The sequence below is a fragment of the Sarcophilus harrisii genome, chromosome 1 (genome assembly GCF_902635505.1).
Source record: "Sarcophilus harrisii chromosome 1, mSarHar1.11, whole genome shotgun sequence".
In the NCBI taxonomy this organism is placed as follows: domain Eukaryota; kingdom Metazoa; phylum Chordata; class Mammalia; order Dasyuromorphia; family Dasyuridae; genus Sarcophilus; species Sarcophilus harrisii.
This window is the reverse complement of record NC_045426.1, coordinates 210,986,032-211,010,072: the sequence shown is the minus strand read 5'-3', so window position 1 is coordinate 211,010,072 and position 24,041 is coordinate 210,986,032. Positions and strand designations below refer to the sequence as shown.

The 24,041-nt window shown below is 33.2% G+C and overlaps 1 protein-coding gene across 11 annotated transcripts in view; it reads right to left on the bottom strand.

Annotated features, from left to right (window-relative positions):
- The window catches only part of LOC100919846 (solute carrier organic anion transporter family member 4C1-like), a 176,964-nt gene that overhangs the window by 38,469 nt on the left and 114,454 nt on the right, over positions 1–24,041 (bottom strand). For 8 of the 11 annotated variants that reach the window (XR_004234240.1, XR_004234241.1, XM_031968956.1 and 5 more), the window contains one exon: positions 4,815–5,005. Coding sequence is in view for 6 of the 11 variants with exons in the window: in XM_031968956.1 (XP_031824816.1) it covers positions 4,815–5,005 (191 nt within the window). In the remaining 5 variants the exon portion in view is untranslated. Of the gene's footprint in view, positions 1–1,549; positions 1,724–2,222; positions 2,388–4,814; positions 5,006–24,041 lie in introns of all 11 variants that reach the window. The other 3 variants (XR_004234247.1, XR_004234245.1, XR_004234246.1) reach the window with 3 other exon arrangements.

Sequence of the window (24,041 nt, the reverse complement as noted above, 5' to 3'; positions counted from 1 at the left end):
AGTTCCCACAAATTATTTTATATTTACTTTCTACATATTTAAAAATATTTATTGTTAATACAAATGTTAGTTGTTTTCCCTAGAAAAATTTAAGCTCCTTAAAGTCAGAATTTATTCATTTTTGTCTTTTTGCTATGTGCTGCCAGTGACTGGCACATAACATAAAGGTATATTTATCAGGTAAGGTTCTTGAAGGTGGTTTTTCTTTTTTTTTTTCTCTTCCTGTTATTTAGCACACCTGGCACACAGTATGCACCAAATGTGTGTTGATTGAATGATTAACTTCCATATCACAATGCTGACTTATAGTAGACTAGAAGTATACTAAATCCTATAGCTTCTCCTCAGGGGAAAAAAAGTCTTTCTTGCCACATTTAACCCATCTTGCACCTGTGAACTTGTTTTTCTAAGTCCAGGTAAAATGTTTTACATATATAACTAAAGATTTAATTTTAGGCCAATTGTCAAGGTCTTTTTGGATTTTGATTCTGTTATTCTCCCATGTTATCTATCCTACCTAACTTTGTGGCATCTGAAAATCTGATAAATATGCCATCTCTGACTTTAACCAAATAACTGATATTTTTCACAGAAGAGAACAAAATACAAATCTGTGGTGAATACTTCTAAACTTATAACAAACTATTACTGAACTGAAATTCTTGGCAAGGACATTTTTTATTATATAAATACATTAGAAGGCTAAAGAGGTATAGATTTGAGATAGCTATTTGCTCATCTTCCTGCTTCTATTCTTTCAACACACTAGCAGACATCTTTCATATTCAGATACAGTTGAGAGGGCTATTTCAGAAGACTAAGATATCCTAAGAGTTTTTGGTTCCTCCATGATTCTTATTTAGAGTGAAAGTTATGGTATTTGTAAACATTGCAAATAGTTAGAACAATTCTTTTCTTCAGTCTGGTAAATCAACTGATATGTATAATAATCTAGTTCTTCTAGGCCATTGTTTTTTTGTTTCTACACAACAGGAACTATTCCAAATTTAAGTCTCTCCCCTCAATCCCAAGTATACATACAGAACAGATAACAAAAAGCATCAAAAGCAGTGTCATAAACAAAGTATTAGTAAATAACCACAAGGCAGTCTGCCAGATGAGACTATAGAGCTACTACTACTGTGAACCACTCCCTGGAAAGCTTCATGAGAAAGCTTCCAAAGTTCCTTGCCTTCTGCACCCACCAACTTACTGTCATGAAGCATACCCATTGTTAAAAATTTAAGATTGCACAGGTAAAAATTCCCTTTAGCCTGACTCTTCCAAAATTCCCTTTAGCCTGACTCTTCCCATGTCCCTATCCTGCTCTAGCATTTTTATTGATAACAAATTATCCTTCACATTAGATCTCTTCTTCTCATAATTCTTTGTTCCTCTTACAATTATGAAAACCTCACTCTCCTCTGAAGAAAGCACAGCTCCATACATCCAGTACTTAGATGTATTATTTTTCAAAGACAAACTGATTCAGGAGTAGAAATACTTTTTGCTCCTTGCTACAACTTTCAGACCTTCCCTCATCATTTACCAGTTAGCAGGTATTTTCCAGTCCCCAGGGCATTCATCTCCTCTTTCAAGGAGTTTGGTTAGATGGCTCACAGGCTCTTCCTCTTCACTCTAGATCCTGTTTTTGTACTTGGAGACTTCAATATGCATTTTGATGTTCCCTCAAAAATCAACTTTTGTATTCTGATAATCTATACTTAAAAAAAAAACATAACAAAACAATTCAGCTACTAAAAGGATAGTCAAAGCCTTGATCTCATCTTCAACATCCTCTTCACAATTGTTCCATCCATCTCCATAATCTAAAACAATGAAATTCATCTATCTTTCCCTAATCACAAATACTGATTTCTCTTACTCAGAATTTTAAGAGTTGGAAATACTTAAGAATTTTGAGGTGATCTCAAAGGTCATCCAAATCCCCATTTTAAAGATAATGAATCTGAGGCCAGATTTGCCTAAGGTTACAGATATAACAGGTAGAAGAGGCAGGAGTCAGTTCCTCTGACTCCAAATACAGCCTTTAAAAAAAAATGTATAACTATACCAGCTCTCACTCATTATTTCCATAAAGGCAGCTAGTTGGAACAGTGAATAGAACACAGGGCCTGCAATCAGGAAGATCTGATATCAAATATAAGCTCAGACCCTTACTATGTATGTGATCCAAAGCAATTCACTTAATATCTATTTACCTTTGTTTCCTTATTGGTGAAATGGAGATAATAATAGCATCTTAACTCCCAGAGTTGTTGTGCTATGTCCAAAGTTGGAAATATTTTCCTCAGTTCTGACCATTATGTGATCTCTGTCAATTTTAATTCTTCCCATTCTTTAAGATTCAGCTTGGGTGGCACTTTCTGCATGAAAACTTCAATGAATAGCCTCAAATAGAAATTCTCTTTCCCTTATCAGAGCCTTTCCCCCCTCCCCCCAATACTTCTCCAATGTCTTTATCATACTCTAATTTGCATTATTATTATTTATATCCCTATATTATTTTCTTTACAATGTTACATGGACATTTTTAGTATATAAATACATAAAAAGGCTAATGAGGTGTAGATTTGAGATAGCTATTTGTTCAATTTATTATTGCCTCTATTCTTCCAACACACTAGCAGAGATCTTTCATATTGAAATAGAGTTGAAAGGGCTATTTCAGATAGGGATTGCATTTTACTAATCTTGTACAAAGTAATGCTTAGTAAGTTTTTGGTAAATGTAATCATATGCATTGTTTTTGCAGTAATACTTCACTGACTCTGTTATGTAATGTGATCAAGTTGCCTTAAATTTGTTTTTCGTTTCAAATTAAATTGTTATCTCCATGAAAGAGAGAACTGTACTTTTTGTAGGCCATTTTAGCTCATTTCTGATCAATCTAAAATTCGGGTACAAATGTTACTCTTCAAATTTAACCTCCTTAAAGCAAGCAAAAAGAAAAAAATCATTTTAAAGCATATTTAATACTATAATTTAAAGTATTAGTAAAGAAATTTTTGCCAAAAAATGGATGAAAAATACAAACAAGGTATTAAAGTATTAAAATATTAAAAACATGTATCCTTTTGATCCTAGCTTCTTTCCAGTTGGACAACACTGCAGTGATTCTCGGGAAATGCCTATAAGAAAATCATTCCTCACCCAATCTGTGAAATAATTAGCTATGTTTATAGTGATGAAATCTCTATTATTCTAGTCATCTAGCATCAAAATATTAGAATCATCTTTTTTTTTCTCCCTTCCTCAACTCCATTTTCTCTTCTCTATTTCCCTCCCTCTTTTCTAGCTTCCTCCATTCAATCAATAAATCAAGCATTTCAACTCTTTATTGGAAATGGCTTTTCTATTTGTACTCATCTGCCCATGAAAAGGCAGCATTGTGAAGTGAATATGATGTGAATATTGGCTTTAACACATTCTACCTTTGTGATCAGGACAAATCATTTAATCTTTCTAAATGTTAAGTTTCCTCATATGTAAGACGGGCTATGATTGAGAAAGTGATTTAAAACCACAAATATCTACATAAATTTAGGTTGTTGTTGTTATTATTAATTGCTCACACTGTGACCAGTCTATTTCAAGCCATCAATACACGGTAGCTGGACTATATAATAAGCTTTCTAATTGGTCTGTTGGTAATAAAGGTATACAGCCTTTATTAACTTTCATTCATACATTGTGTAGCTGCCAAAATAATTTTCCTACACATAGGTCTCGCCAGGTCACTCTCCAATGCTTATGTAATAAAACACAAACTTCTATAGTAGAATTTAAGATATTCAACTATGGCTCCAACCTACCCTCTCAAATGCATTTCACTATACTCCCTTATACATACTATATTTCAGCTAAAATGTACTTCTAGTAATTGTCTTGTCTCAACTTGATCCCTTTGGCCTCAATTTATTTTTACCCGCTAGCCCCTTTCCACAGCTTCCCTCCCTCCCCTGACCCACACTGCCACTCTTTCAATTTCTGTTTATACAAAGTCTTTCCTTCAAGGTCCAGTTCAAATGCTACTTAATCCAAGATATATTCCCTTATAACCTCCCTCCTTTCCAACATCAACTGAAAACAACCACCACCACCACCAATAGCAATACTTAATGATTAAATAGTGCCCACTATGTGCCAATCACTATGCCAAGGATTTTACAAATATTATTTCCTTTGATACAAAATATTGATGCTATTATTTTCTCAATTTTACCTATGAGAAAACTGAAATAGAAGTTAAATGATACAGTCACATAGCTACTAAGTATTCCAGGCCATATTTGAAGTCTGATCTTCTTGTCTCCTTGCCTCCTTGCTCAATGCTCTTATCCATTGTATCACCTAGTTGTGGAAGCTTTCTTTTTTTTCCCCCAACTTTCTTAAATTATTTTATCTAGACCTCTGCTTTGTTTGTATATTTTTTAACACATTTCTCTTTGTATCCTATTTTTTAAAATGAATTTTATTATCCCTTTTGAATAGGAAGATCCTTTAGGGTAAAGATTGTCATTTTTCTTCCTATTTATATACTCATTCCTGTATTTGCTAATTTGTGATTTGCTTTCAACCAATATGAATAAGAAACAATTAAAATATGCTTTTGTATATTTCATGATTACTTATATATGAGCAATTATAAGATAGTTTTTGGATTTTGTATAATACTTGTTCTAAAATAAAGAACTGATTATTAAATTCTTAAGTTTACTTAAAATATAATGAATATTTCTTACAAATGAATTTAAGCTACAATATATAAAAATTACAAAGGAAATGCATACCTGAGAATGGCCACAGTAACAGGTGTACCAGCCATAAAAGTAAACATAACCGTGGCAAAGAAAAAGGCAAAGAATATGGGTAAATTCTTGCATCGTGATTCACATTTCCCAGCTTGAGCATCTATGACATCACCCTCCACAGTTGATAGTACTCGTTTCTTCTGTCCCACACAGGAACAGTTATAATACACCTATGAACATTGCAAATGTAACAGTTTTTGTGAACATGGCTGTTGTACAAAATTATTCATGAAAATAAAGTCAAATATATAACTACACAGGGATAAACTATTTTTATTTGTAAGAAATACCTTCAAATTTAGTCCATCAAAATTCAGAAAAGTAGGGTGGAGCCAAGATGGCAGAGTGTAGACAGAACATTGCCTGAGCTCTCCATAACTTTCCTCAGATTCAATACTAGATCAAACCTCTGAAAGGATTTTGGAGTGACAAAACCCATAAATATTTGAAATGTAATAATTTTCCAGCATAAGATATCTTGGAAAAACTTCAGGAAAGTTCTGTCTTAATTGAGCAGGGGGGAATGCAATCAAATGCAGGTGCAGCATGAGGAGGCCCAGTGCTGGGAGGCGTGGACAGGGAATCTAGCGTGGGGCTCTTAGCCAAAATACAGTAGCGTTGGTTACTGTGTCCTGGTTCAGAAGGCAGATCAGCAGACCAGTTGTGAGACCTCCAAAATCACCAAAGAAGGCAAATTGTGAGTCCATGAAACCCAGTATAACAGCAGGACTTGGTCAGCCACTCAGTGCAATGGGGAGGCCTGCAGCACCAGACTTAGTATAGTCAGTGAGAAGAGATTGCAGAAGGCAATCTCTCCTGTGCCCTCAGAGTAGATCTTGACCTTTAAAGATGAGCAAAAAAGCAAAAAGAGCACTGACCATAGGAAGCTACTATGGAGATAGGGAAGAGGACAGCAAAGGCAAAATACGTTCAGGTGAAGCCTCAAAGAGGGATATGAACTAGTTTCCAGTTCAAAAGGCTCTCGGAAGAATTCAAAAAGGAGCGTAAGACAGAGATAGAAAAAAAATGGGGAAAAGAAATAAAAATTATGCAGGAAAGTTATGAAGGTTTTTGGGGAAAGGATAACACCATGGAAAAGGAAGCACAGAAAGTGATTGAAGAAAACAACTCATCAAGAAATAAATTTTATGAAGTGGAAAAAAAATATACTGAAGAAAACAACTCCTAAAAAAATAGAATTGGTGAAATGGGAAAAAAAAATCCCTGAATAAAACAGCTTCTTCAAAAGTACAATTAACCAAATTCAAAAGGAGGTTAAAAAGCCAACTGAAGAAAATAATTCAGGACAAATGGAAATAAATAACTCATTGAGAAATCAAGAATCAGTCAAATAAAAAATTTTTTTAAATGAAAAAAAATAGAAGAAAATGTAAAATACCTCATTGGGAAAATAACTGACCTGGAAAATAGATTCAGGAGAGAGAATCTGAGAATCATAGGACTACTGAAAGCCATGATGGAAAAAAAAAACCTAGACAACATTTTTCCAAGAAATCATCAAAGAAAACTGCTCAAGGAATATTGTATTCAAATTTCAAAATTACCAGATCAAGCAGAAAATACAGAAACCAACCAGAAAGAAACAATTCAAATATTGAGGAACCACACTCAGGATTATCCAAGACCTAACAGCTTCCACATTAAAACATTAGATCTTTGGAGAAAATTGAATGAGGATAGAAAGGAATATACTTTTTTCCCATATATAAAACTTACCCCAAAATTGACCATGTATTAGGGAATAAAACCCTCACAATGAAATGCAGAAAGGTAGAAATTATAATGCATCCTTTTCAGATCATGATGCAATAAAAATTATGTGCAATAAAGGACTATGGAAAAATAGGTCAAAATTAGTTGGAAACTGAATAATCTAATCATAAAGAATGAACAGGTGAAACAACAAACCCTAGAAACAAGAGAATCACAATAATGAGACAACAACATGCAAAACTTAAGGGATGTAGCCAAAGTAATTCTTAAGAAAAAATTTTTATCACCAGATGCTTATGTGAATAAAATAGAAAGAGAGAAGATCAATGAATTATCACCAGATGCTTTTGTGAATAAAATAGAAAGAGAGAAGATCAATGAATTGGCCATGCAACTGAAAAAGCTAGGAAAAGAACAAATTAAAACCTCCAATTAAATACCAAATTTGAAATTCTGAAAATAAAAGGGGAGATTAATAAAATTGAAAGTAAGAAAACTACTGAACTAATAAACAAAACTAAGAGTTGATTTTATGAAAAAAAAATACAACAAAATGGATATTCCTTTGGTTAATTTGTTAAGGAGGAGGAAAGAAGAAAACAAATTACCACTATCAAAATGAAAAAGGGTGAACTTACCACCAATGAAGAGGAAATTAAAGCAATAATTAGAAATTATTTTGCCCATATGTATACCAATAAATCTGATAATCTAAATGAAATGAAGGAATATTTACAAAAATATAAATTGCTCAGATTAACAGATGAGAAAAATAAACTAATAGTCACATTTTAGAAAAAAACAATTGAACAAGACATTAATGAAATTCCTAAGAAAAAATCTCCAGGGCCAGATGGATTCACAAGTGAATTGACATTTAAAGAACAATTAATTCCAATGCTATATAAACTATTCAGAAAAATAGGGGAAGAAGGAGTCCTACCAAATTCCTTTCAGGACCAAAATAGAGAAACTAATGTCCCTAAATGAATATTGATACAAAAATCTTAAAGGAAATACTAACAAAAAGATTATTGCAATTTATCTCCAAGATAATGTACTATGACCAAACAGGATTAATGCCAGGAATGCAGGGCTGGTTTAATATCAGGAAAACTATTAATGATTGATTGTATTAATAACCAAAGTAACAGAAATCATACACTTATCTCAATTGATGCAGAAAAAGCATTTGACAAAATACAACACCTATTCCTATTAAAACACTAGAGAGCATAGAAATAAATGGAGTTTTCCTTAAAATGATAAGTAGCATCTATCTAAAACCATCAGCAGAAATTATATGTAATAGGAATAAATCAGAAGCATTTCTAATAAGATCTGAGGTGAAACAATTTTTCTCACTGTCACCGCTGCTATTCAATATTGTACTAGAAATGTTAGCTTTAAAAATTGGAGAAGAAAAAGAAATTGAAGGAATTAGAATAGATAATAAGGAAACAAAATTACCACTCTTTGCAGATGATATGGTGGACTACTTATAGAATCCTAAAGTATCAACTAAAAAACTAATAGAAACAATTAAACAATTGTAGCAAAGGTGCAGAACATAAAGTAAATCTTCATAAATCACTGGCATTTCTAAATGTTACCAGCAAAATTTGTAGCAGCAAAAGATAGAAAAGAAATACCATTTAAAATAACTGTAGATAATATGGATGTATATACATATGGGAAATATAAAATGTCTGCCAAGACAAAGCCAAGAATATATGAACACAATTACAAAACATTTTTCACGCAAATAAAGTTAGATCTTAACAACTTAAAAAATATCAAGTGCTCATGGGTAAGCTGAGCTAATAAAAATGACAATTCTATCTAAATCTATTTATTCAATGTCACACCAATTAAACTGCTAAGACATTACTTTATAAACCTAGAAAAAATAACAAAATTCACCTGGAAGAATAAAGAATTAATAATGAAAAAATACAAAGGAAGATGGTTTAATTGTAGCAGACCTAAAATTATATTATAAAGTGGCAGTCATCAAAACCATTTGGTACTGGCTAAGAAATAAAGTAGTGGATCAGTGGAGTAGGTTAGGTTCAGAAGACACAATAGTCAATGACTATGGTAATCTAGTGATGATAAACCCCAAAACTCAGCTTCTGGGATAAGAACTCATTAACTGCTAGGAAAAATAGAAAACTATATTGCAGAAACTAGGCACTGACCAACATCTAGCCCTTTATATGAAGATAAAGTCAAAATGAGTTCATGATTTAGACATAAAGGGTGATACTCTAAGCAAATTAGGATAACAAGGGATGTCTACCTTTTAGATCTATGAAGGAAGGAAGGAATTTATGGCCAAAGAAGAAGTAGAGAACATTATGAAATGTAAAATGGATAATTTTGATTACATTAAATTAAAAACTTGGGAAGCAGAAAGCTGGGTAAAATTTTTTACTTTTAGCCTTTATGATAAAGGCCTCTTTTCTAAAATACATAAGAGAATTTAAGCCATTCCCTAACAGATAAATAGTAATGAACAGAAAATTTTCAGATGATGAAATTAAAGACATTTCGAGACATGAAAAAATGTTCTAAATTATTGATTAGAGAAACAGAAATTAAGACTACTCTGAGGCACCACTTCACCTCTCTCAGATTGGCTAAAAAAATATAATGATACTATTGGAGAGGATGTGGAAAAGCTGGAATATTACTGTGTCTGTATCTCAAACAGATCAAAAAAAAGAGGGAAAAGGACCTACATGTGCAAAAATGTTCATAGCAGATCTTTCTGTGGTAGCAAAGAACTAGAAAATGAGTAGATACCCATCCAATGGAGAATAGCTGAATAATTTGTGGCATCTGAATGTAATGGAGTTCTATAAGAAAGGATGAGCAGGTTGATTTTAGAAAAACCTGGACAAATTTACATGAACTGATACTAAGTGAAGTGAGCAGAACCAGAAGAACCTTGTACACAGTAACAGCAAGATTATGTGATGATTGACTATGAGAAACTCAGCTCTTTTTAGTAGTATAGTTATCAAAGACAATTCAAATATACTTGGACTGGCAAATGCCATCCATCTAGAGAAAGAACTGTGGAAACTGAAGCAGATTGAAGCATACTACTTTCACCTTTTTGTTGTTGTTGTTTTTTCTTTCTTATGGTTTTTTCTTTTAGCTTCCAATTTTTTTCACAACATGACTATTATGGAAATATGTATAATATGATTGTATATGTAAAACCCATATCTGATTGTTTGCTGTTTTGGGGAGGGGAAGGGAAAGAAGGGAGGAAGAAAAAAATTGGAACTCAAAATCTTACAAAAGTGAATGTTTAAAACTATCTTTATATGCTATTGGAAAAAATTAACTAAGTGAAAAAATTAAAAAATAAAAGTTCATACTATCTTGAAAGAACTAAATAATTACTCTGAAAACTTCTGCACAAAACCCCTGTAAATTGGGACAGTGTAACATCTACGCTGGAAGCAAAGCTGACTTTTAAATTCAAATAAAAGGCTGAGAAAATGAGTAAGCAATAGAAAAACATTCTGACCACAGAGTTACTATGGTCACAATGAAAATTAAAACACATGCTCAGAAGGTAAAAACGTCAAAATTCCCACATGCAAAACATTAAAGAAAATAAAAAATTGGTTTCAGGCCATGGAAGAGTTCAAAAACCATTTTGAAAATCAAGAGGTAAAGGAAAAATTGAGAAGAGAAATGGAAGTGATGCAAGGTAATTATTAAAAAAAAAAAAGCCAATGGACTGGTAAAGGGGACACAAAAAATACTAAACAAACAAACAAACAAACAAATAAACCAAAAAAAACTTAAAGAACAGACTAGGCCAAATAGTGAAGAAATGTCAAAAAGCCAATGAGGAGAAGAATGCCTCAAAAAACAGGATTGACCAAATGGAAAGAGAGACATAAAAATTCACAGAAGAAAAAAACCTCTAAAAAGTAGAACTGGTCAAATGGAAAAGGAAGTACAAAAACTTATTGAAGAAAATAATTCATTAAAAATTAGAATTGAGCAAATAGAAGCTAATGACTTTGAGAAATCAAGAAAAAATAAAACAAAATCAACAGAATGAAGAAATAGAAGATGGTGTGAAAGAAGCATTTCATTGGAAAAACAGCTGACCTGGAAAATAAATTCAGAAGAAATAATTTAAATATTATTCAACTACTTGAAAGCCATGATCAAAAGAGAGACTAGACATTATCTCAAGTTAAATTGCTTTGATATCCTAGAACCAAAGGGTAAAATAGAAATTGAAAGAATATACTGAACATCTCCTGAGATCCCTAAATGAGACCTCCCAAGAACATTATAGTCAAATTCCGAAATACCCAGGCCAAGGAGAAAATACTGCAAGCAGCCAGAAAGAAACAATTCAAATCTAGGGATAACACAAGATTTAGCAGCTTCTACATTAAAAGACCAGAGGGCTTGAAATATGACATTTTGGAGAGAAATGGATCTAGGATTACAAACAAGAATCTCCTACTCAGCAAAACAGAGTATAACCCTTCAGGGGAAAAAATGGGTATTCAATGAAATAAAGGACTTTTAAGCAGTCTTGATGAAAAGACTGAATAGAAAATTTGCCTTTCAAATTCAAGATTCTAGAGAAGCATAATAAGTTATATGAGAAAGGGAAATTATAAGGGACTTAATAAAGTTAAACTTTTACATTTCCACTTGGGAAGATGAGACCTGTAATTCATAAGTACTTTCTCATCATTTGGGCAGTTACAAGGAGTATATCTAGACAAAGGGTACAGGTACCAGGATCAGTTGAATGAGAAGGGATCATATCTAAAAAAAATAAAGCTAAAGATTGAGAGAAAAATGTTCTAGGAGAAAGGGAGAGGGAGAGATAGAATGAAATAAATTATTATACATAAAGGAGGCAAGAAAAAGCTTTTAGGCTGCAGGGGAAGAAGATGAAGAGAGGGAGAGTAAGTGAATTTTACTCTCATCAGAATCAACTTAAAAAGGGAATAACATACATATTCTATTGGTTACAGAACTCTTATCTTTTCCTTCAGGATATTAGAAAGAGTAGGGAATAACAAAGTGAGTGATAAAAGGTAGGTCAGATTAGGGGAGGAGAGTCACAAGCAAAACACTTTTGAGGATGGACAGGATAAAAAGAAATAGAAAATAAATAAGGAGGGATAAAGTTATCAAGATTAATTGTGAAAAACAATTTGAGGCAAGTTTCTCAGATAAAGGCCGTATTCCTCATATATATATATATATAGAAAATTAAGCCAGATTTATAAAAGTAAAAGACATTCCCCAATTGAGAAATGATCAAAAGATATGAGTTTTTAGATGAAAAAAATCATAGCCAATCTATAGCCAAATTAAAAAATGCTCTAACTCACTATTGATTGGAGAAATGCAAATGAAAACAATTCTCAAGTATTATCACATACCTATTAGATTGGCTAATAAGACAGAAAAGAAATATTAAATGTTGGAGAAGATGTAGGAAAAATGAGACATTTATGCACTGATGGTGGAATTGTGAATTGATTCAAACATTCTGTAGAGCAATTTGGAATTATGCCCAAAGGGCAATAAAACAATGCATACCCTCTCATCTGCAATGCTACTACTAAGTCTGTATCCCAAAAGAGATTTTACAAATGGAAAAGGATATAATACAAAAATATTTACAACAGTTCTTTTCTGGTGGTAGAGAATTGGAAATTGAGGCAATGTCCCATAAAATAGGGATTGGCTAAATAAATTGTATATGATTATGATGGAATCCTATTGAGCTCTAAGAAATGAAGAGCAGGATGCTCTCAGAAAAATGGGGAAAGACTTCCATAAGCTGATACAAAATGAAATGTACTGCATACAAAGTAACAGCAACATTGAAAGAAGATCAGCTGTGAATGACCTAATTATTCTCAGCCATATAATGATCAAAACAACTATGAAGGAGTTATAATGAAAAGTGCTTTCTATACCCAGATAAAGAATTAATGACTTCTGAATGAATGCAGATCAAAGCATACCTTTTTAAACTTTATTTTTCTTGAGCTTTTTTTTTGTTGTTGTCGGGTTTTTGTTTTGTTTTGTTTTTGGTGTGTGTTTTCTCTTACAATATGACTATTATGGTAATGTTTTGCATGATTACAAGTGTATAACCTCAATTTACTTGCTTGCTTTTTCATTGGGAACAGACTAGGAAGAGAAAGAGGAAGAAAATCTGGAACTCAAAGTTTTAAAAGTGAATGTTAAAAATTGTCTTTACATAAAGAACGAGATTATAAACAAATTGGAGGAACACAGGATAGTTTATCTCTTAGACTTGTGGAGGAGGAAGAAATTTGTGACTAAAGATGAACTAGAGACCATTATTGATCACAAAATAGAAAATTTTGATTACATCAAATTAAAAAGCTTCTGTACAAACAAAACTAAAGCAAACAAGATTAGAAGGGAAGCAACAAACTGGGAAAACATCTTCACAGTTAAAGGTTCTGATAAAGGCCTCATTTCCAAAATATATAGAGAACTGACTCTAATTTATAAGAAACCAAGCCATTCTCCAATTGACAAATGGTCAAAGGATATGAACAGACAATTTTCAGATGATGAAATTGAAATTATTACCACTCATATGAAAGAATGTTCCAAATCACTATTGATCACAGAAATACAAATTAAGACAACTCTGAGATACCACTACACACCTGTCAGATTGGCTAAGATGACAGGAAAAAATAATGATGATTGTTGGAGGGGATGCAGGAAAACTGGGACACTGATACATTGTTGGTGGAGTTGTGAATGAATCCAACCATTCTGGAGAGCAATCTGGAATTAAACCCAAAAAGTTATCAAACTATGCATACCCTTTGATCCCAGTTTCTACTGGGCTTATACCCCAAGGAGATGCTAAAGAAGGGAAAGGGACCAGTATATGCAAAAATGTTTGTGGCAGCCCTGTTTGTAGTGGCTAGAAACTGGAAAATGAATGGATGCCCATCAGTTGGAGAATGGTTGGGTAAATTGTGGTATATGAATGTTATGGAATATTATTGTTCTGTAAGAAATGACCAGCCGAATAAATACAGAGAGGCTTGGAGAGAATTACATGAACTGATGCTGAGTGAAATGAGCAGAACCAGGAGAGTATATAATGATCTCAGTATCAACAATGATACTGTATGAAGATGTAGTCTGATGGAAGTGGATTTCTTTGACAAAGAGAAGATCTAATTCAATTCCAATTGATCAATGATGGACAGGAGCAGCTATACCCAAAGAAAAAAAAACACTGGGAAATGAATGTAAATTGTTTGCTTTTTTGTTTTTCTTCCCGGGTTATTTTTACCTTCTGAATCCAATTCTCCCTGTACAACAAGAAAACTGTTTGGTTCTGAACACATACATGGTATCTAGGATATACTAGGACATATTCAACATATATAGGACTGCTTGCCATCTAGGGGAGGGGGTGGAGGATGGGAGGGAAAAATCGGAACAGAAGTGAGTGCAAGGGATAATGTTTTAAAAAAATTACCCTGGCATAGGTTTTGTCAATAAAAAGTTACTATAATAAAAATAAATAAATAAACAAAAAAGTTAAAAAAATAAAATAAAAATTGTCTTTACATGTAACTAGGGGAAAATACTAAATAATAATAGAAACCATATAAACTATTTTATACCTACAGTCTTTATTTTCTGCAGAGAAGAGAAAAATTAATTTTCTCACCTCTTTTGAATAGTTGTGAATCACAGTGTGGCCAGTTTCAAATTTTTGTACTTTCCGATTAGATTCTTGTCATTATGCATACTGGTCTCCTGGTTGTGTTTACCTTCTCTCTCCAGAATAAGAATTCTTCATATGGGGCAGCTAGGTGGCGCAGTGGTGTTATTAAAACAGAAGATGACTAATATATAGGAGTCTTAAGTTATGAGATATTCTCAAGAGAAGAATGGAATAGTGAGAAAAATGGATTTACTTGGAGGGGGGGAGTGAAAGACCGAATAAAGGAAATTATCTTATATAAAATAGGTGTGTCAGTAAGAGTTTTTAAAATGGAAAGAAAACTTAACTGGTTCAAAGTGGGAAAAGTGTGTGTGTGTGTGTGTACCCACAGTTGGATAAGTGAGAGGGGAAGAAACTAAGAGAAAGAGGACATAAGAAGTAGTGTACTATATTCAGGAAAGTTAAAATCAATAATCAGAAACAAAACAGAGTTTTTGAAGAGAGGATAGGGTGAGAAATAGAAGAGAATAAGATGGAGGCAAGTACAAAGTTAGTGATTACAATTGAATATATAATGAATTTACTCATAAAATAGAAGATGATGGTGGGATGGATGAGAAACTAGAATCCAATTTTATATTGTTTATAGGATAGATTTCAAATAGAAAGATACTCAAGTCAAAATAATCAAAATAGTGACTGGAACAGAATTTATTATGCTTCAGCTAAGATGAAAAAAGGCAGGGTAGCAATCATGATCTTAGGCAAAGCAAAAACAAAAGTAGACTTAATCAAAAAGATAGTGATGGGAAGTACATTTTGCTGAAAGATAGCATAGAAAATGAATTCATATCACTACTGACCATACATGTACCAAATGGGAAAGTTTCCAAATTCTTAAAGGAAAAGTTTAAAGAGTTACAGGAGGAAATAAACAGTAAAACTATACTAGTGAGGGTGTCATTTTATTCCTTTCAGATCTGAATAAATATTACTATAAATTAAATACAAAGGAATACAAAATGAATTTTAGAAAAATAAAACATAGCCTGGGGAAATATGAATAAGAATAGGATGAAATATATCAATTTCTCAGTTATACATGGCATCTTCACAAAAACTGATCATGTATTAGGGTATTAAAAACTCATAACAAATGCAAACAAGCAAAAGTAAAAAAATAAAAAACAAAATTATATTACGTATTGAATATATATATATATAAATATATATATATATATTCAATAAAAGGCTTTAGAAACCTAAAAAAAACAATTCTTCATATGCATTATTTCTGATGGCACTTTTTATTGCCTTCCTTAGCTGTAATTTATTTAGCTGTTCCTAATAAATGGATGCTTATTTTGTATCTCAGTCTTTGCTACCATAAACAAACTGCTACAGGTAATCTTTGGAACTGATATATTTTTTCTTTTCTTTGCTCTCAATGACTAGTATTTCTGGATCAAAATGTAACATAAATAAACATTTAGATTAAATAAACATTTTAGTTTTTTAAAAACCATAATTCTAAACTGCATTCAAGAATAATTGGATTAATTTATAGTTTCACCAAAACTGTATTAATGTGGCTGTATTCTCCAGTCTCTCTAACATTGATTATTTCCTTGTTTTGCCAGCTTTGATACTTTCCTGCATGTGGGATAAAATCATTTCTTAGAAAACAATAATATTCCATTACATTCATATACTATAACTTATTTAGCCATTACCCAACTAAAGGGCATCCATTTAATTTCTAGCTCCTTGTCACTACAAAAAGGGTTACTACAAACCTTTTTGCACAAAAAGGGTTCTTTCCCTCTTTTATGATCTATTTGGGATACAAACCCAGTAGAGATACTGCTGGATCAAAGGGTATGTATTATAGCACTTTGGGCATAAAAACTTGATAATTTTAAATGGATATATGCTCATTATCCAGGCAAACGTCCTGATCTAAAAGATACAATATGTGAAGGCAACCTATGGATCATAGGTCTCAGAAAAACGTGACAAGACAAAAGCCTGTGTACACCATAATGCAGGAAATATTAGAAGAGAATAGCCCAGAATTTTAGAACTTAAAAAATATAATGCCAATTGAAAAAATTCACAGACCACCTCCAGAAAAAAAACTCAACCAAACAAATAAGACTGTCAACCACGAGCCACATTGTAGTTGTCAATTCAGAAACAAGTTCTGCAAGAGGTGAAGGGAAAGGCCTTCAAGAACAAATGAAAAGAAATTGAAATAAAGCAAATAAAGGAAATTCTGTAACTGGAATATATGGAAGGGAATAGCCGTATCCTGCACATCTGAACTTAACTGTACTAATAAATGAAATCCCAAAGGGAAAGGAATAACAAACAAGGGAAGGATATCAGAAGTGGCAGGGGGAAGAGATCAGAAATGACAAGAAAAGAACCAATGGAAATAAGTCTATCTTAAAAAAAAGATGAAGGTAAAGTGACTGAAGAGACATTGTTCTATGTACATAGCAAAAGATGGGGGGAAAACTATATCTCGGAAAAAAATATTAGAGACTGAAGAAAAAAATATAACTTTAAATGTGGATAAACAATCCAATAAAAATCCAATAAGTTGAAACAGAGTAACAGATTAGATCAGAAAACAATTATCTAAATTATCTAAACAAGAAACATTTAAAAAATAGACATACACAAAATAAAATTGAGGATGGGATTTTTTTTTTTACTATGCATCAAATGAATCCAAAAAAGTAGGATTTGCAATCATCCTATCTGATAAAGCAAAACAAAACAAAACAAAACAAAAACCAAGCCAAAGCAAACCAAAAACGAAAATCCAATAACCTATTTAAAATTTACAAAGAGATAACAGACAAGGAAATTATTATGTTGAAAGGAATAATAAACAACAAACCAACATTTGTAATAAATATATATTCCAAATGCCTTAGCATATAAATTTGTAAAGAAAACATCATCTGAGCTACAAGAAGGCATAGAGTGTAGTATATAGTGACAGGAGATTTATATGTATATATTTATATATGTATACATATATAAATGTGTATATATGTATATACATAGATATACATAGATATGTTTGTGTACATGAACCACATAGAACTTTTACAAAAATTGACTATGAATTAGGATATTAAGTTGATGCAAATAAATGTAAAAGGGCAGAAAGAGGTAATATATTCTTTATTTTTATTGAGTAATTGGTTCAGAGACCACAAATAAAAGATACAAACCTAAATTTAGCCTTAACAATGAAATCCTAAATAATGACTGGATCAAAGAACAAAGAGACAAAGAATAAAGATCTGGGCCTGGAGTCAGGAAGACATCTTCCTGAGTTCAAATCTGGGTACTTATTACCTGTGTGACCCTAAGCAAGTCACTTAGCCCTGTTCGCCTCATTTTCCTCAGCTGTAAAAGAGCTGGAGAAGGAAATGGCAAATCACTCCAGTGTCTTTGTCAATAAAAGCACAAATGGAGTCACAAAGTGTTGGACATGACTGAAAAGTGAACAACAATAACCTGTTGTGCTTTATTAGGGACAGGTAGGGCTCAGTGGATAGAGGGCTGGGCCAGGAATCAGCAAGATTCATCTTCAGGAATTCAAATCTGGTATCATGTACTTAGTAGCTGTGTGAGCCTGGGCAAATAATTTAACCCTTTTGCCTCAGTTTCTTCATCTATAAAATGAGCCAAAGAAAAAAATGGAAAACCACTTTAGTATCTTTGCCAAGAAAATTCCAAATGGGGTCATGAAGAGCTGGGAATGACTGAAACCACTGAACAACAACAAAGATCACAGAATCACAGAAACAATTAATAACTATATAAAAGAAAATGACAATGATGAAACAACATACCAAAACTTCTTGGATGCAGTTAAAGCAGTCCTCAGGGGAAAAATCATATCCTTACAAACACACATTAACAAAATAGAAAAAAATATGTATTAATGATCTAAATATGCATTTAAAAATTTGAAAGCCAACAAATAAGTAAACCCAAAATAAGCACAAAAGAGGAGATATTAAAAAATAGAAGAGGAATCAATAAATTAGAAACCAAAAAGCCCCCACAGAAATGAACAAAACTAAAAGCTGGTTTTTTGAAAAGATTAATAAATTGATTAAAAAGAAGAGAGCAGGAAATCAAACCAATAAAATAACAAGTGAACAAAGGAAATCACAACAAATCTAGAAGAAATATAAAGAATAATCTGACGATATTATGTAGTTATAAAAACATTATACAAAAGAAATAGAAGAATACCTTTAAAAACATGAAATATTCAGACTCTCAGAAGATCAGATAGGAATCGTAAATAACCCAATTTCAGAAAAGAAATAGATTTGGTTATAAAGGAACAACCAAAAGGGAGAGAAATCTTTCTGTTTCTGATTGGTTTGCAGGAAAATTCTATTGCACTTTTAAAGGACAGTTAGTACTTATCTCTCACAAATTATTCTAAAACATTAAGAAAAATGCTAACAAAATCCTTTTATGAAGAAAATATAGCCCTATTACTTAAACTAGATAAAGATAAAATACAGGAAGAAAACTACTGGTCAATAACAATCATGAACATTGGTTCAAAAATTTTAAACTAAATCTAGGAATAGAAATTACAGCAATTTATCCAAAAAGTCATTCATTAAGATTAAGTCAGATTTATACCAAGAATGCAAGAACAGTTCAACAGCAGAAATATAATCAACATAATGAGTCATATTAAAAAACCAATATATCTGAAAGCACACGATCTCCTCAAGAGATAGAAAAATGTCTTTGACAAAGAAATCTACTCTTTTATGATAAAACCCCTACAAAATATAGGCATGAGGAGATCTCTTTGAATACTAAAAAGCATCTATCTAAAATCAAAACCAAATATCATGTGCAATGGGGAAACAGTAGAATATTTTCCAATAAATACAGGAGTAAAACAAAAATGCTCTCTTTACCGGTTATTATTTTATATACTTTGGGAACTAGAAGTTGCTGTAAAGCCAGAGGAAAAAAAAATTAGAGAGATAAATACAGGAAAAGAGGAGATAAAGCTATCCCTATTTGCTAATGGTTTATTTGGAAAATTCTGTGAATCAACAATGATACTGAGATAATTAATAGCTTCAGCAAAGCTACATGCTACAAAATAAATCCTGAAAAATCAACAACATGTTCTGGTTTCTACTCACTTCACTTAGCATCAGTTCACATAAGTCTCTCCAGATCTCTCGGAAATCATCCTGCTGATCATTTCTTATAGGACAATAATATTATATAACATTTATATACCATAACTTATTCAGCCATTCTCCAACTGATGGGCATCCACTCAGTTTCCAGTTCCTTGTCACTACAAAAAAGGAATGCTACAAACATTTTTGCACATGTGAGTCCTTTCCCCTTTTTATGATCTCTCTGGGATACAGAGACACTGCTGAATCAAAAGGTATGCAGAGTTTGATAGCCCTTTGGTCATATTTCCAAATTGCTCCAGGAGACATATTTTTATAACCAAACAAGAGATAAAAAGCAAGTGCAAAAAAAAAAAAATAGATCACAATGTTTACTTTAAACTGAAAAGCTTCTGCACAGAAAAAATTTGATGCATCTGGGATAAGAAGTAAAGTGATTAAACAGGAAAGAAAATCTTTTAAATCATCTTTCTCTAGCTAAAGCTATAACTAAAGTATATCCAAGATATAAAAATAGCTTATATAGATGCATGTATATACATGTTAAATGTATGTATATATATATATCCAAATATATATCATAAATAAATATTAAAATGGATACAACTAGTAGCCATTCCTCAATAGGTAAATGGTCAAAGAATTTGAACAAACGATTCTCAAAAGAATTGCAAAGTATTCACAACTACATGAATGCTCCAAATCATCAATAATAAGACAAATGGAAATCAAAACAACTCAGGTTTTATCTCATATTCTTTAAATCGACAAAAATCGCAATAGTTATTGTTGGAGTTGTTGTGAAATAATAGACATACTAATATTATTGCTGATGTAGCTATAAAATGATATAACCATTCTGGAAAACAATTTGGAATTATGCAAATAAAGCAACCAAAATGACTTTGAACCAAAGACTCCATTACTGGGAAAAGAAACCCTATAAGGAAAATATCCCCATATATTCCAAATATTTATAACAGCACTTTTCGTGATAACTAAAAACTGAAACAAAAGAGCTGAAGAGTTCTCATAGATTCCATATGTTCACTTACTTTATTTTCTTTCTTTTTGTAAAATTATATTTATTTTATATATCATATAAATATATATTATATATATTATATATATAAATAATTACTCCAAAATCTCAGCCACCTGGTAAAAATTGCAAACGTTTATTTCTCCTTCCAAATTTAGCCCGGTTGGTTGAGGCCTATCTCTCTGCCTGGCTCCAAGAGATCTTGCAGCTTTGTCCTTGGCTTCTGCCTCTGCTTTCTTCAGCCTCCAGCCAGGTCCGACTCGTGGCTTTTCAATCTCCAGTCTGTGGCGAGTAGTCTTTTCTTCCAGAGTGTTCTGTCTCAGAGCCTTGTTGATGTTCTGGAGAACTTCCCGATGAGGGGGAAATGCTGCTTCACTGTCTCAAAGCTGTTTGTGTGTTAATTTATTTTTAATTTTTGGACTTTTTAAAGTTTTGAACTGGGCCTTCCCCTACCGACCATGATTACTTTTATCATTTTAATGTGAATGAGATCTCGGCTCTGCATCAGTGATGTATATTCTCTTTCCTGGCCTTACTGTCCCATTTGGTCGGCTTTTGGGTCGAATCCACACAGTGAGCCCGTTTTCCTGAAGGGAACAAGTGTGATTTTTCATAGCATATTAGTAGAGTGGACATGAAGAGATCGGTCTCGGATCACTAGAAAGGCTTCACATCTTTTCTGCCTTTTGGGTTCTAATTTTATTTTAAATTCTCCTTGTTTGGGGAATCCGGAGTATGGGCAGTAACACACTTGGCCGACCCTACTTCAAGAGAGAAATCCAGTTGTTTGTTGCTGGTGCTGCCACAGGCTTCGGCCTCTCCAGAGTGTGGATATATAAAATATATTATATATATTTTGTTATAACTTTTTATTGACAGAACCCATGCCTGGGTAATTTTTTTACAACATTATTCCTTGCACTCACTTCTATTCCAATGTTTCCCCTCCCTCCCCCCACCCCCTCCCCCGGATGGCAAGCAGTCCTATACATTTTAAATATGGCACAGTATATCCTAGATACAATATATGTGTGTAGAACCGAACAGTTCTCTTGTTGCATTGGAAGAATTCGATTCAGAAGGTAAAAATAACCTGGGAAGAAAAACAAAAATGCAAACAGTTTACATTTATTTCCCAGTGTTCTTTCTTTAGGGAAATTCCCGGCTGCTTCTGTCCATCATTGATCAATTGGAACTGAGTTAGAACTTCTCTTTGTCAAAGAAATCCACTTCCATTTAGAATACATCCTCATACAGTATCATTGTTGAGGTTTATAATGATCTCCTGGTTCTGCTCATTTCACTTAGCATCAGTTCATATAAATCTCTCCAAGCCTCTCTGTATTCATCCTGCTAGTCATTTCTTACAGAACAATAATATTCCATAATATTCATATACCACAATTTATCCAACCATTCTCCAATTGATGGGCATCCATTCATTTTCCTCACTTACTTTTCTTAAATCAGTCAACATCCTCCATTTTCCAGATTTCTTTCTCACAACACATACTGGGGAATTCCAAGGACTTAGAGAAGGTTGTAAGTGTCCTTGGTCAAGTTGCTCCTGTACTATATCTAATAAAGCCTGAATTTTACCACTAGCTAAGGGCCACTGTTCTGTCCACACTGGTGTATCAGTTTTCCATTGAATAGAAACAGGTGAGAGTGCTGGTAGGCCTTCAACAGCAACCCTGCCTAAAAAGCCAAAGTACTCATTTGTAATCCTAATTGTTGTAAAATGTCTCTTCCCCACAGATTGATGGGGATTTTTTCAACTACAAAAGGAGTAAAAACTCCTGTTTCACTTTCAATGTCCATCTCATGGGAGCTGTACTGTAAACAACATGTTGTAGGGTTCTGACTTTTGATCCAGTCTGCTGTCCACCTCCGCTTTATGGGAGAGGTTCATCCCATTCACATTTACGGTTAAAATGACTAATTCTGTATCATAGGAGCAGTACTAACTTCAGCTGCTAATGATCCTCCTACGCCAGACATATAGGTGTCTGCCTTAATCTTTGGCCAGTGACTGGGCCAGCTGGCACCTCTAATGACTGTACAATCTGCACCTGTGTCTACCAACCCTTCCAATGGTATGCCATTTATATAGATAGTGAGCATAGGTGGATCAGCTGTCACAGCTGTTGTCTAGAATATTCCTGGATTCTGCTGCTTGGAGTCAGAATCTGGGCAACTATCACCAGATTACTGTTATCAGTAAACCTGATGCTACTATTTCTCCTCATTGATAAATCAAACATTGTCTACCTGTATTAGTGACTGGAATATTATCTACACATTCCCCAGTTTCCCACATCAGTATATGGAGAATACTGTTTTGTAAGTACTCTCAGAAGGTGAAATAGTCGAGCCTACTGTGCCTGGAGGCAAAAGATACATAGGCTGGAAAGGAACAGATTTCACCTCTCCAGGGGGTATCTCAGTAGTCCCTGCTGCAGACAACTCTATTTTACCTAATTGCAATCCCTTTCTTCCATCTGATTGCTTTTTGGCTGATTGACCATATCAGAGTATTGAGATTCTAAAGACTCTCTGGGTGTAACCTCGGCTGCCATCATGTTCCACTTAGGACCCTGGAGCTGAGTCCCACTCATTTCCCTGGGTCAATCTACATTCTGAGGCCTAGTGGAAACCCTTGTTGAATTTTGTATGTGGGGTTTTGGGTCTTGTTCTCACATCCTATCTTCTCACTCTATCTCTATGCTTACATTGAGCTTTCAGATGCCCTACTTTACCACACTGAAAGTATTGACAACTCTTTCTGGAAAACCCTTACCAAGAGGGATCCTGTCTTCCCATGTTCTGCATCATAGTCTGGGTATAAAAGGCATTTGTGCCCACGTAGCACAGCAGCTTATGATCTCCTCTAAAGGAGCATCCTATGTAGTCCCAGAATAATTATTCTACAAACCTGATTAGCATTTTCTCTAGCAAGTTGTCTTATCATTATTCCTGTAGCTGCATTTTTTCCAGTGGTTCTTGTGATAGCTGTTTGTAGACATCCCACAAAATCAGCAAAAAGTTCATTTGGACCTTGCTCTATTTTCATGAAGGCTTCCCCTCTATTTTTTCCTGGAAGGGAGCCCCATGCTTTGATAGCAGCAGCAGCAGCAATTTGCTCATATGCTATCAAAGGAGAATTAATCTGTACTGAAGTGTTTGCATACTGACCTTTACCTGCTAGTTGGTCAAAGGTGATTTATAAATAACTCCAATTTGCTTATTTTGTTGGGCTTGTATCCTACATAGTTCACTATACTCTGAAAGCCACAACCAGTTTTGTCCAGGTTCTAAGCATGTCCTTGCTATAGATTTCCAGGTACTAGGGGTTAAATTTTCATAAGTCAAATTCCCTAATAACATCTTAACATAAGATGATGTTGCCCCATAAAGCATGCAACCCTTTTTATAATCTTTGATAATTTGAAGATCAAAAAGAATGCATCTTCTCC